The 13,940-nt window shown below is 41.9% G+C and overlaps 1 protein-coding gene across 1 annotated transcript in view; it reads right to left on the bottom strand.

Annotated features, from left to right (window-relative positions):
* Positions 1-13,723, bottom strand: part of LOC123373045 (tetraspanin-36-like) — a 47,805-nt gene extending 34,082 nt beyond the window's left edge. Inside the window, exon 1 of the mRNA XM_045021788.1 lies at positions 13,428-13,723. Coding sequence (XP_044877723.1) covers positions 13,428-13,487 — 60 coding nt within the window. The 5' untranslated portion in view covers positions 13,488-13,723. The remainder of the gene's footprint in view (positions 1-13,427) is intronic.
* Positions 13,724-13,940: the final 217 nt, after the last annotated feature.

Genomic DNA, 13,940 nt, shown 5'->3' with positions numbered 1-13,940 from the left:
AAACCCTTATCACTGTTTTATTCATAGTTTTTTTAGATAAAGGTCTCACGTGCTTCATGTACTAACCCTGAAAAGGTAAATGGGGTATTTAATGCTGACAACTCCATTAGCAAGTGTTGAAACAGGACAGCAAAGAATCAACATCACTCCAACTATCACAAGGAGCTTGTCACATTCCCATCCACAATTTGCTCCAAATTTTCTTTTTACTCTTTTGAGCTACTGGTATGTATAAGGACTGGAGAAGGGCAGAGTACCTCTCTTTAAAAAGAGGAACAAACAGGACCCAGGGAATTATAGACCAATCAGCCTAACTTCAATACCTGGAAAGATACAGGAATAAAGTATAAACAATCAATTTGTAAGCACCTAAGGGATCACAGGATTATAAGGAATAGCCATGATGGATTTATCAAGAACAAATCATGCCAACTCAACCTAATTTCCTTCTTTGAGAGTGTTACTGGCCTAATGGATAGAAGGGAAACAACAGATGTGATATATCTTAATTTTAGAAAGGCTTTTGACATAGGCTCACATGACATTCTCATAAACCAAACAGGGAAACGTGGTCTAGATGAAATTACTAGATACAAGACCAGACTCGAGGAGTAGTTATCAGTGGTTCGCTGTCCAACCGGCAGTGCACATCTACTGGGGTCCCCCAGGAGTCAGTCCTGGGTCCGATACCATTCAATATTTTCATTAATGACTTGGATAATGGAGTGGAGAGTATGCTTATACAACTTCCACATGACATCACACTGGGAGGGGCTTCAATAATTTAAAATGTCTTTGACAACTTGGAGAACTGGTTTGAAAGAAACATGATGAAACTGAATAAAGACAAGTGCAAAGGAAGGAAAAATCAAATGCACAGCTATAAAATGAGGAATAATTGGCTAGGTGGTAATACTGCTGAAAAAGATCTAGGGGGTTATAGTAGATCACAAATTGAATGAGTCAACAATGTGATGCTGTTGAAAAAAAGGCTAATTTCAGGCAGGGGTATATTAACAAGACTGTTGTATGTACGACACAGGAGGTAATTGTCCTGCTCTACTCAGCACTGGTGAGGTCTTAGCTGGAGTATTGTGTCCAATTCTGGGCACCACACTTTAACAGAAATGTGGATAAATTGAAGAGAGACCAGAGAAGAGCAATAAAAATGAGAAAATATTTGGAAAACTTGACTTACAGGGAAAGGTACAAAAAAAACCCACCAAACACTTGGGCATGATTAGTCTTGAGAAAAGAAGACTGAGGAGGGGCTTGATAACAGTCTTCCAATATATTAAGGGCTGTTAAAAGGGGACAGTAATCAATTGTTTTCCATGTACCTTGAAGATAGGACAAGAAGTAATGGGCTTAATCTGCAGCAAGGGAGATTTAGGTTGGATATTAGGAAAAACTTTCTAGCTACAAGAGTAGTTAAGTACTGGAATAGGCTTCCAAGGGAAGTTGTGGAATCCCCATCTCTGAAGGTTTTTAAAAATGTGTTAGAGAAACAACTGCTAGAGATAGTCTAGGTTTACTTGGTCCTGCCTGAGCACAGGGCACTGGACTAGATGATTTCTTGAGGTCTCTTCAGTTTCTATAGTTCTATGTTTAAGAACTGTATCCTTTATTAAGCAAGTAGTATTTCCTCTGCTGTTGACTTCAACAGAAGTAAGGCAGGACTTGTAATTGGTTAGCATTATTTCTATGAGACCAAGTGTACTTTTTGTATCGTAACATTTAGTACTATTTTACACCCCTATTGTGCTTTTCAGCCAAGGATCTCAAAAAGGCTTTAATAAAGGTAAGAAAATCACTTATCCCCATTCTTAGAGATGAAGAAAGAGAGGCAGGAAGAAATAAGGATTTGCTTAAAGACAGACACTAAATCAGCCAGGGCTAAGCTGGGAACAGAACCCATGTCTCTTGATATCTTGACCCATCCCCCCGATCACACTGTCTCACTTAACAAAAGCAAATTCAATTGCCATTGTCAAAAGTCTCCTGCATGGTCCTTACTGTTCACTCAATTTTTAATCTGAAGTGCTTCTGGAAGATTTTTTTCAGAATCTCTCTGGTGTCTCGGAGTGAGGCGTTACAGTAAGCTTTAGTCAAGCCTGCATTGCTCACACATCCAAACCTCTTCTGGATTTTGGCGGATGTTTTGGAGTATACAAAGAATGCAGGGTCAGACCCTAAAGGGACACAGGACACTAATCCTCTTAGCAAAAATAGCTCAGCTCCTCCATGAGGAAATATATTGGATTTATCAAGTGTAAAACGCAAAGCACTTTCTCAGCTCTGGTTTGAAATTCAGTAATGTCAAGATGCCAGAAGGGTTTTTGAGGCATTTTAACATTTCCCAGAACTTGTCATGTGGGCAGGGAAGCTGTTCACAAAGGAAGCTCCCCTACCCTACCATTACTAAAAACTATCTGTGACTCACTATATGCTCTCACAGCCTTTCATAGGGCACTGACCAGCCTGCCAGCACACATCTTAGAGTAGGCTACAGAGGGAAAAACAAACAGCCTGCCACTTCCTAAAGTCTTGGAACTACAAAGGGCAAAGAGCAATGGCGTAAGCCAGAATTGAGCAGATAACCTATTCTGGGACCTCCTGTGCACTCCAAATGCCTGAAAAGTGACTGTGAAAATGACACTCTCACTGACCTGCAGGACGCATTTGCTCTGGAAATCTAGCTCTGTTCTTTCTGCCTCTTACAGCACCACTAATAATAATTAGCCAAATTCTGGCCCAGGAATTCTGCAGTTGGGTTTTAGTGGCCAGCTTTGGTGATGAATGAGGCAGAGCAGAGCCCACCTTGCTCTCCCACTGGCTCCTCGGTGCTGAGAAGAGCGAAAACATGTTTTTGTCAATAATGACTCAAACTCCCAGGGCAGCTCCACACAAAGAGCCGACCCATTCAAAATCTATAGATCTACCCACATTGAAAGTGTCCACACAGAGCACAGCGCACAAAGGTGGAACTTTTGCAATCAGACATCTGACCCTACTAGCACTTTAATCAGCCCTACGAACCAACTTTTGCAAGTTTTTCTTATTATCCCAAATAATTAGAAGGGACTCGTCAAGAAAATTAGGCTTAGCCTCTGCCTCCATCCCGAGGAAGCCCCTGAGGAGTTAGGAATCTCCCATCACCAGGGCCGGCTCCAACTTTTTTGCCGCCCCAAGCAGCGAAGTGGGAAAAAAATAAAAATAAAGTCGATCGGCAGCAGCTCAACTGTGCCACTCCATTCTTCGGCGGCAGTTCGGCAGCTGGTCCTTCGCACCCTCTATTCCTATTCAGCAGCAGCTCAAAGAGGAAGAGAGGGACTGAGGGACCTGCGGCTGAATTGCCGCCAAAGACCCGGACATGCCGCCCCAAGCACCTGCTTCCTTCCCTGGTGCCTGGAGCTGGCCCTGCCCATCACACTCGCTCTCCATGTTGGGGAGAAGCGCTGGAGCTACATGGACTGAGGGGCAGGAGAAGCTATGCCAACCTCTACCCATACTCCCAGGAAGGGCCAGAGGAGGAAGGAACCTACCAACTCTTCCCACTACTTTCGCTTGGCTTGTGAACTCTTTGGGGCAAGTACGGTCTCTAAGGGTACAGGTGTGACTGCAGCATGTGAAGCCATATCCAAGCTAGCTTTATTCTAGGTAGCAGGAGAACCAACAGTAATGAAGCAACGGCAGCACAGTCTGTACTAGCCCATAGGGACCCTGGGGAGCCTAGCCCACACTGAAACCTGTGCTGCCATAGCTTCACTGCTCAACTAGCGCAGGTACATCTGTAAGTGCTTCAATCACACACCCCAACCGCAGCGTAGACATAACGCTAAGTGTATACGTGTTCAGAGCAACTGTGCCTCAGTCTTGTTCGGGGACTTCAGGGGATACAGAAATGTAAATAAAACTGTGATCTTCTTTGCAACTGCTTTAAAGTAGTGTAAAATGTCCTCTGGATACAAAATATTGATTTCTTAAAATTAGGTCTGTCAAGCGATTAAAGCAATTAACCGTGCTGTTAAACAATAATAGAATACCATTTATTTAAAATTTTTTGGATGTTTTCCACATTTTCAAATACATTGATTTTAATTACAACACAGAATACAATGCTCACTTTATATTTATTTTAATGATTTATATTTGCACTGTAAAAATAAAAGAAATCGTATTTTTCATTGAATTTAATACAAGTACTGTAGCACAATTTCTTTACCAGGAAAGTTGAACTTACAAATGTAGAATTATGTACAAAAAAATTGCATTAAAAATGAAACAATATAAAATTTTAGAGCCTACAAGTCCACTCAGTCCTACTTCTTGTTCAGCCAATCGCTCTGACAAACAAGTCTGTTTACATTTGCAGGAGATAATGTTGCCTGCTTCTTGTTTACAATGTCATTTGAAAGTGAGAACAGGTGTTTGCATGGCAAAGTTGTAGGCAGCATTGCAAGATATTTACGTGCCAGATGTGCTAAAGATTCCTATGTCCTTTCATGCTTCAACCACCATTCCAGAGAACATGCATCCATTTTGGTGATGGGTTCTGCTTAATAACAATCCAAATTAGTGCAGATCGAAGCATGTTCATTTTTAGCATCTGAGTCAGATGCCGCCAGCAGAAGGTTGATTTTCTTTTCTGGTGGTTTGTGTTCTATAGTTTCCACATTGGAATGTTGCTCCACACCCCGTCCTGATCAAATTTTGGAAGGGAAGTCAGATTCTTAAATCTTGGGTCGAGTGCTGTAGCTATCTTTAGAAATCTCACATTGGTAGCTTCGTGTTCTGTCAAATCTGCAGTGAAAGTGTTCTTAAAACAAACCACATGCTGAGCTAGGTTCCCTCTAAGCTGCCCAAGATCGCCGGAGCTGCTGGCAAGAGGAGCGCCTCCCTTGGCCCCGCCCCCAGACCCGCTGGAGCTGCCGCACCCAGGGAGAGGCGCCTCTTCCCTGGCCCGGAGCTGCTGTGGCGAGAGAGGACTTGGGGGTATCCTCTCTCCCAACCACAGCCCTGGGGCAGTCTGCACCCAAACCCCTCATTCCCAGCCCCACCCTACAGCCCACACACCCCTTGCTCCCCAACCATCTGCCCCAGCCCTAAGCCCTCTCCTGCACCCCAAACGTCTCATTCCTGGCCCAACCCCAGAGCCCACAGCACCCCACACCCCAACTCTCTTCCTGAGCCCCCTCCCGCCAGGGGCGGCTCTAGGAATTGCGCCGCCCCAAGCAGGGCGGCACGCTGCGGGGGGCGCTCTGGCAGTCGCTGGTCCCGGGGCTCCGGTGGACCTCCTGCAGACATGCCTGCGGATGCTCCACCAAAGCCGCGGGACCAGCGGACCCTCCGCAGGCACATCTGCGGGAGGTCCACCGGAGCCGCGGGACCAGCGGACCCTCCGCAGGCATGCCTGCGGGAGGTCCACTGGAGCCGCCTGCTGCCCTCCCGCGGCACGCTGCCCCAAGCGCGCGCTTGGTGCGCTGGGGTCTGGAGCCGGCCCTGCCTCCCACACCCCGAACCCTTCATCCTCAGCTCCACCCAGAGCCCGCACCCCCAGAGCCCTCATCCCCCCACATCCCAATCTTCTGCCCCAGCCCTGAGTCCTCACCCAGACTCCGAACCTCTCAGCTCCACCTCCAACACATGAATTTTGTTATGTGCACCAATATGAAGGTGATGTGTCACACATCATCTCCATATTGGTGCACATAAAATTAATTCTGCACATGGATGTAAAAAATTAGAGGGAACATTGATTCTGGGACATCATCCAAGATGGCTATAACATGACATATATGGCAGAATGCAAGTAAAACACAGAGCAGGAGACATATAATTCTCCCCCAAGGAGTTCAGTCACAAATTTAATTAACAAATTATTTTTAACGAGCGTCATCAGTGTGGAAGCATGTCCTCTGGAATGGTGGTCAAAGCATGAAGTGGCATACAAATGTTTAGCATATCTAGCACGTAAATACCTCGCAATGCCGGCTACAAAAGTGCCATGCAAATGCTTGTTCTCACTTTCAGATGACTTTGTAAACAAGAAGCGGGCAGCACTATCACCTGTAAATGTAAACAAACTTGTTTCTCTTAGCAATTGGCTGAACAAGAAGTAGGACTGAGTAGACTTGAACTTGTAGGCTCTAAAGTTTTACATTGTTTTGTTTTTTGAGTGCAGTTATGTAACAAAAAAAATCTACATTTGTAAGTTGTGCTTTCACGATAAACAGATAGCACTATAGTACTTATATGAGGTGAACTGAAAAATATTTTTTTGTTTATAATTTTTACAGTGCAAATATTTGTAATAAAAATATAAAGTGAGTACTGTATACTTTGTATTCTGTGTTGTAATTGAACTCAATATATTTGAAAATGTAGAAAAACATCCAAAATATTTTAAAAATTTCAATTGGTATTCTATTGTTTAACAGTGTGATTAAAACTGAGATTAACGGAGATTAATTTTTTGTGTGTGTTAATCACTGGAGTTAACTGCGATTAATCAAAAGCCCTACTTAAAATCCACCTCTCTGCCATGGAGCAAAAAAGACCAATATTTTTCAGGGCCAACAAAATAATTCAAAATTCCTTGCAGCAGCACTTAAACACTGTCCACAAAGTTATATTGATATAATTGCATATGCTGGTGTAGAAACAAGGAAATAAATCTAAAGAGCTATTGTCATTATGACTAACTTGGCTAGGACACTAGAAATGGATTATTTCCTTCTTGGGAAAGACATACTTTAATACCAACACAGCTTGTAATCAACTCCATTTTCACCTGAACAGTCAAAGTTATAAATAAGTGAAAATAGCATCTTATAAGGGGAAGTGTTGGGCAACCTTAATAATAGGCTGTGCTAGCAGCCTAATGAATAATGCACACACAGGGAAAGTGAAATTAGTTGTCCAAAGCAAAGTGTATCCTATAACTCACAAGTAGAGTGCACCATTTCCAGAAAACACCTCAGTGTTCATATCCTCAACCAAAGTTTCTTCCCTGCTATGAGAAGTCCCATTACAGTCAATGGATCAAATTCAGCCCTGAGTAATGTCACTGAAGTGTGAGTTGCACTCACTTCCCCCAGGGCTGAAAATGAGTTTATGTGAGAGTGAGTATAGGTTACAAGATCAGGTTGAAATTATGTTCAGGCACCAGGTTTTCTGTAATGTAATATCTATTCTTAAAGAAACTATTTTGTTTTACCTATAATTGGCTGAGCAAAGGAAAGCCGAGCCCTCCACTCAACTGAACAGCATTTCTCTATCACAGAATATCAGGGTTGAAGGGACCTCAGGAGGTCATCTAGTCCAACCCCCTGCTCAAAGCAGGACCAATCCCCACACAGATTTTTTGCCCTGAGCCCTAAATGGCCCCCTCAAGGACTGAACTCACAGCACTGGGTGTAGCAGGCCAATGCTCAAACCACTGAGCTTTCCCTCCCCCTTAATTTCAAAATCATAGAATATCAAGGTTAGGAGGGACCTCAGGAGATTATCTAGTCCAACCCGCTGCTCAAAGCAGGACCAATCCCAAACTAAGTCCCCAAATGGCCCCCTTAAGGATTGAACTCAACCCTGGGTTTAGCAGGCCAATGCTCAAACCACTGAGCTATTCCTCCCCCTCTAGCTGTTTCCCTGTATGTAATAGGATGACCAGCTGCAATTTTCAAAAGTTAATTCCAAAATTTCAGGGAATATTCTACGTAACAATATTGATTTTGGTGAAAAAAAGCCAGAAAACCAGAAAAGCCTGATTTCGACTAATATCAGGCCCATAGAGTGTCGATTTGGTGCCGCGGGCCACTTCACTGCTCACGAAGTTCTGTGTGTTATCCAACATTTCTACTGCAAAGAAAGAAGGTGGGGGGAAAAGAACTTGTCAGAGTGGGAAGTCAAGGGGCCCAGCTGTTTTATGGGGACAGGCTGGAGTGAGACTTGGCTGTGGGGATGGATAGGGAAGGGAGGTGGTCCAAGAAGGAGCTTGAAGCTCAAGTGTGCGACCCTCTAGGAATAAAACTGAGAATAATTTGACCCTGATGTGCTGGTGTTGTGTTAAATAAAGTGACTAATTAGAGCTGTGCAAAATTTTTCATTGAAAACTTTTTGGGAGGAAAAATACAAATTGAGTGACACCAAAACATTTTGCAAATTCATGTCGGTTTCATGTGGAACCCGCCCCTCCCTGCACCCCAAATCCTGAGAAAGCCAACATTTTGTTTTGACATTTTTGAAACAAAATGTTTCAATCTTTCGAGTCAAAAACAACTTTTTGTTTTAAAATTTCCTTCAGTTTTATACATTAAAGAAGAAAACTTACAAACTTTAAAAAATGCTCAAAATCTAAACACATTTAATTTTTGTTCAAACAAAATGTTTTGCTCAACCGAAACCAAAATTCTTTATTTTTACTTTTTGGCTTACAGAAAATTTTGAAAAAAATTCATTTCAGGTCAACCCAAAATGAATTTGGTTTTTGATTTTACAGACCACCAGTGAACTGAAAAATCAGTTCTTCACACAGCTCTACTCCTAATAATCTATTACTGTAAGGTCAGATGTAGTCATAACAACTTACCTTCCCCTCCTACAGCACCTTTCATGAGAAGAGCTCAAAGTGTTTTAAAGACAGTGAACCTCACCAGACTCCATGTGAGGTAGATCAACATTATCATTTCTGTTCACAAATGTGCATCTGAGGTAGAGAGAATTACGATTAACATTTTAAAATTTGGAACTATGTTCACAGGTGTTGGAACCAGAGGTGCTAGGGATGCTGCTGCACCCCCTAGCTTGCAGTGGTTTCCATCCTATACAGGGTTTACAGTTTGGTTCAAGAGCTCTCAGCACCCCTACTATACAAATAGTAGCCAGGCGTGCTGGAACAAAAGTTAGACATTTCAGTTTACGGTTAGGCCCTTAAATAAGTGACCTGCTTTTCAGAGGTACTGAGCACACACAAGTTCCAATAAACTCCCCCTTCACAGTAGCAATACTTGTATGTGTTTTGACATCAACATCTCCTGCAGGGGAGTCACTTAATGCTGTATTTTTGGCAGGTAAGTAAAAGAGAAACTGATCTGTAATCTCTTTATTTGTAATAGTCACATGCAGACAGACATTACGATAATGATCTGGGATCTCATACAGGGCTTACTGCATTTTTTAAACAGCATATCATTTCACCTCTAAGCAATAATTCCTACCAAGGCATTGTACCTGCAGCCTCTATTATGTAGGCGTAAGGTGAATTATTTCCCACAATCATTTTCAAGCTGGGTAAAATGTGCAGTTTTTCAGTGCTTGGGCAAGAGAGGTATTGCTTACAGGTGAATTGAAATGCTGTTTATAAATCTCAGTAAATCCTGTAGGAGTTCTTAGATAATTATCAGAGATATATGTGAAGACCAAACTATCACAAATTAACATATTCTAAAAGATGAAAAATCAGTTCCTCCTTCACCTATCTGCCAAAACCTGAATTCAAGGTTCTGCATTTCCCCTGCAGGAGCTGAAGTGACTAACACATGCAATGGTAATCGTTAACAAGCTAGCATGTTAGCCAAGTTACCCCAACCTCTTAGAACATGACAACCTGTTTTATTTGGATAAGGCTGTGCCTAGGAATGAAGGGCTTTTCTGGGGCACTGTAAGCTCACATGCTAGAAACCGGGAAGGAAACTCTAACAATAGCCAAAACTAGACTGAAGTTTATGCTTCTGGTAGTTATTTGAGTTCCAATAAAGACAAACACTAGTGAAGGGGTACATTTGAGCGATATATAGTGTGTAGTTCCTCTCAAAGCAGGGGTAATTTCTATTTGCTTACAATGAAGTACTGCAGTATTTCCCTATGCTTCAAACAGGAAACAGCACACAGCAATCATAATTAACTGCACAGCAAGTCAATAAATGTTAACACTTCAATGGTTCCTACTTTATGCACTGTATGAAAACAGGACTGTAAAACTAGAAATCAGGTCAATGGGAGTTTCATGCATGCCTCTTTGGGACACACTTTGGCCTGTGAAATCCAAGCTTTGGTTTCAGTGATGATCACAATGAAGGTATGAACGTTAAGAACTCAACAAGGGGAATTCTCCATCTCTTCTGTCCTCCCCTAATGCACATTCATCAACAGATTATTGCATTTTAACAAGGGGAGCTGAGTTCCTTCTGGTTTTGCCACATTTCAAGCCCTGAGCACAGCTCACCACAAAGGGGTTTATTTCTGAAAAGCTCACTTCTGCAAATGAAGTGATCTATCCGGTTCATTTCTTTCAGTCTATTGCTGAATTATTACTCAAACTTTCCCACATGGCAGGAAAGTCCCAAAATACTAACTGGAATCTTTATTGCCATTAAATTACATTACTACAGTCAAACTCACATGAGTCTTATCCCTAAAAATAGAAGAGAATCATGGCTGAAAGCTGTAGCTTCTACGTGGGACCTGAAAAGGGGGTGTAGTGGGGCGGTGGTTACCTGTCACAAATTTTACACCAAGGTCTTCTTGACTCACATTCATACAACCTGAACCGTTTCCCTTCCCCAACCTGTTATTATAAGGTGCCACAGGACTCTTTGCTGCTCCCCCAACCTGTTATTTTCCTGACTAATACTTTCAGAAAGATGTCATGTACTGTTTGTAAGGCAAACATTGGCAGCTGTACTCTGGCTATTCAAATATCTTTATACATGATGAGAAAATCATAAGCCTGAATATTCTTATGGAACATGAAGGCTGAACTGCCCCTGGAACTGATATACCCATAGAGGAGTCCAGCACTCCAGCTGCCATTAGACCAACTGTATAACAAATCCAGATATACTTTTACTTCTTAGTTTTTAACAGCAATTTTACCTTCAGAAACACTAAAGACAAACTACTATATGATTCTAAAAGTAAACAATTTTTTACTCACAAACTTAGCAGATAGATAACTAAATCATACTACTCTATGAAACCACTTCAGCAAGGAATTTGTACACAAGAACAGCATATTTAACCACACTCTGGTTAACCATATGTTTCTTGAATTGGTTGGCTGAAAGTCCTGGTTAACCAAAAAGTGGTCATGTCCCCTAACACAATGTGCACGATTCATTGCTCCCTCGTTCAGCCAACCCCCCGTTTAGTCAAATGGTTTTGATGTTGCAACCTGCACAGTTCATTTATACGTGTCCATTAACCATTTAGGAGCTGCAAGACTAAGGAAGCTGCCAGTGCACTGTTTCTATCTAAGCATATTTGCACACTTCAGAAACTTAAACACTTAATTGGATCCTCTTGATATCATGCATTCTTCTGGGGTTCGGGAACTGAATGTTCTCCATACAAAGTCAAAAAAACACCTGGTAATATGCCTGGGATGTAACATTTGGATCTAGATCTGAACTGTGTCCCCAGTTCTGGGCTTTTGGTTCAGGTCTGCCTGTCTCCAGAAAATAACCATTCAATTAATTTCATTTGTATGAAATGATCAAGTGTGATACACTCAAACGTCTAAGTTTCATATTGAAACTAATTTAAGAAAGCCCAAAAATCAATGTATACAAAAAGCTGTGGCAGCTATGATGCTAGACACACTCCAGGATCAGCAGAGTCCAAAAATCAATGCCGAATGAACAGTGAAACTTGCATTTTTACATTAAAGTGCTTCCAGCACTAACACATCTGAACCGCTTCACTGCTGGAGAAGAAATGAAGTGCAGCAGCCGGAACCACACAGTAGCATATGAAGATTTTTGTCTGCTTTTCCTAGGTTGTCGAGTGTGCCGCAGGGGCTCTCCAGACAATTCATTCCATTCATCATTTTATAAGAATGAAATCCTCTCATGGATCTGCTTTCCCTTCCATCATCCCATTCTGTTTATTGCTTGGCTCTCAGACCACCAGAAAGGAGTTCATCGATCAGAGTTTGAAAACCATGTATACTCTGGGTCTAATTCTCCTTGTAATCTCCATCAACTTTTAGTGTTATACGGTCTATAGCACAGCAAATCAGTTCTCATTCCAGCCAGCAGAGAAGAGCATAATGAAATGGCTTGCGTGTATGGATACCAATATCATTGAAGTAGTAATGGATAAAATAATGTATGCAATGTTATAATATCCTCACCGGTTAAATGTTTCTTCTTTAAAACTAATCTGTCAAAATCTTTCTTCTTTGAGTTTAGAATGAATTAAAACTCAGTTATATTGCTCTCAATTTCATAAATGAGCACAGCATTTTGTTTTCTATTAAAAAACAATTATTTTAAAAATTCTCACAAATCAAAAGTTCATTTTAAAGAAAAACTTTGTGATAGCGTTTAAAGCAAGAGATTAATAAACGTGTTAACTACAGATAAAGTCATGAACAAACATACATAATTTTCCAAAGACTGAAACCCATTACTTACCTAAAGATTTTAAGAGAATAAGAAACTTTGTGCCCAATTCTGATCTCCCTTACACGGACATAAATAGAGTGTAGCTAATACTAATGGAGTTACACCATAGTACAACAAGCATTAATTGTAGAAAGCCCTATCTATGGCCAACATCCCAGGGAGGAAAGTCTGCTTCCCACCTGGCAGTTCACCTCCAGCCTCTAATATCACAGAATATTCAGCTGGAGCTACGCTGCCTTACACCAGATAGGTATGTGGCCCCCTAACTCTCTGGTGTCCTCACTTTGTGTTTTTCATAAAATCTCACTTCGTTACCTACAACTCTGATATGGAATGCTTACTACCCTGGGGTGACCAGTTCTGGGCAGAGGCAGAAACCACCTGCCTTTAGTTAGCATTTTTCATTGTCTTTACATAGTCTCTTACGCTTGGTTTCACTAACAAAAACTACTTTTAAAAGTTTAGTTGGAAAAATAAAAGTTATGTGTACAAAATTACATTCGTAGGTTTGCTTCCTTGCTGTGAGAAAAAAGTAGATCAATGGAGTTAAGTGTGTATTTCCATACCAAATCCCCCTTCAGTTCCTCTTTAAGGCACATCTGCTTTGTACTGACGCTCACTCATTGCTCTCTGATCTTTCCTTAATTTGCCCAGTAAAAACGGACAGTTGATCACATTAGCGTTAACACTCTCGAGGCAGTAATAAGAAATAATAATTCATAACAATTAACGTTGTTTATAGAGCATCTAGCATACTAAGTTCTTTACAGTAAAAGAAGTACAGATACCGGCCCCAATCCTACAGTTCGGACTCAGACCAATCTCCCCATCAGCTTCAGTAGGGAGTTTTGCCTGAGTAAGAACTGTAGGATCAGCCCCAGAATATCTGAAAACATCCGCAGTTAAATCAGTTCAGTGAAAAGAGAAAGGGGTGAGGACTGTTACAGGAAGCCAGTAGTGGCAGCAGCCAAAGGGCGGTCAGGGAAAGTTCCCAAACTAAAGGTTCTTCTATCAAATTACCCAAAAGATGAGGCTGAGCAGCAGCAGCACTGTCTTGGAGGTGATCACGCCACAGTCCATGTTTCCGCTTGGCCTTGCAGGCGAGCTTTTCGTAGGAAGATCTGGTGGCTTCTGTTGCCTATTCAGCAGAGTCTGTGTGGGTCAGATTTCTGTGCGCTTCTCTCCCACGCCTCTCAGCTTCTTATCTGAGCCTGCTCAGCTATCACATGATTTGCAACTCGCTGGACCAGTCACATGCTCCTTAGCGTACAGAGCAAAACAACATTTTACTGTAGTGTCCTCCTTATTACTGTATGTAGTCTGCCTGTCTAAAAGAGATTACCGTAAACTCGCGAAACTAGCTCTGCAACTACAACTAAGGAGCTTACCATATAAACACTAATAGCAGCCCCACCACAACTTAACCCTTGCCAGCATTGCCACACTTGCAGGGGTGGATCATGACTAAACAAAGCTCAAATCTGTAACAGAACTTTTAAGGCCATCCAGAAAGCCTCTCCCTCTGAGCCAAGT

The sequence above is a fragment of the Mauremys mutica genome, chromosome 6, assembly GCF_020497125.1.
Source record: "Mauremys mutica isolate MM-2020 ecotype Southern chromosome 6, ASM2049712v1, whole genome shotgun sequence".
Lineage (NCBI taxonomy): Eukaryota > Metazoa > Chordata > Testudines > Geoemydidae > Mauremys > Mauremys mutica.
Note: the sequence above shows the minus strand (reverse complement) of the source record. Positions and strands in the feature narration are given on the sequence as shown.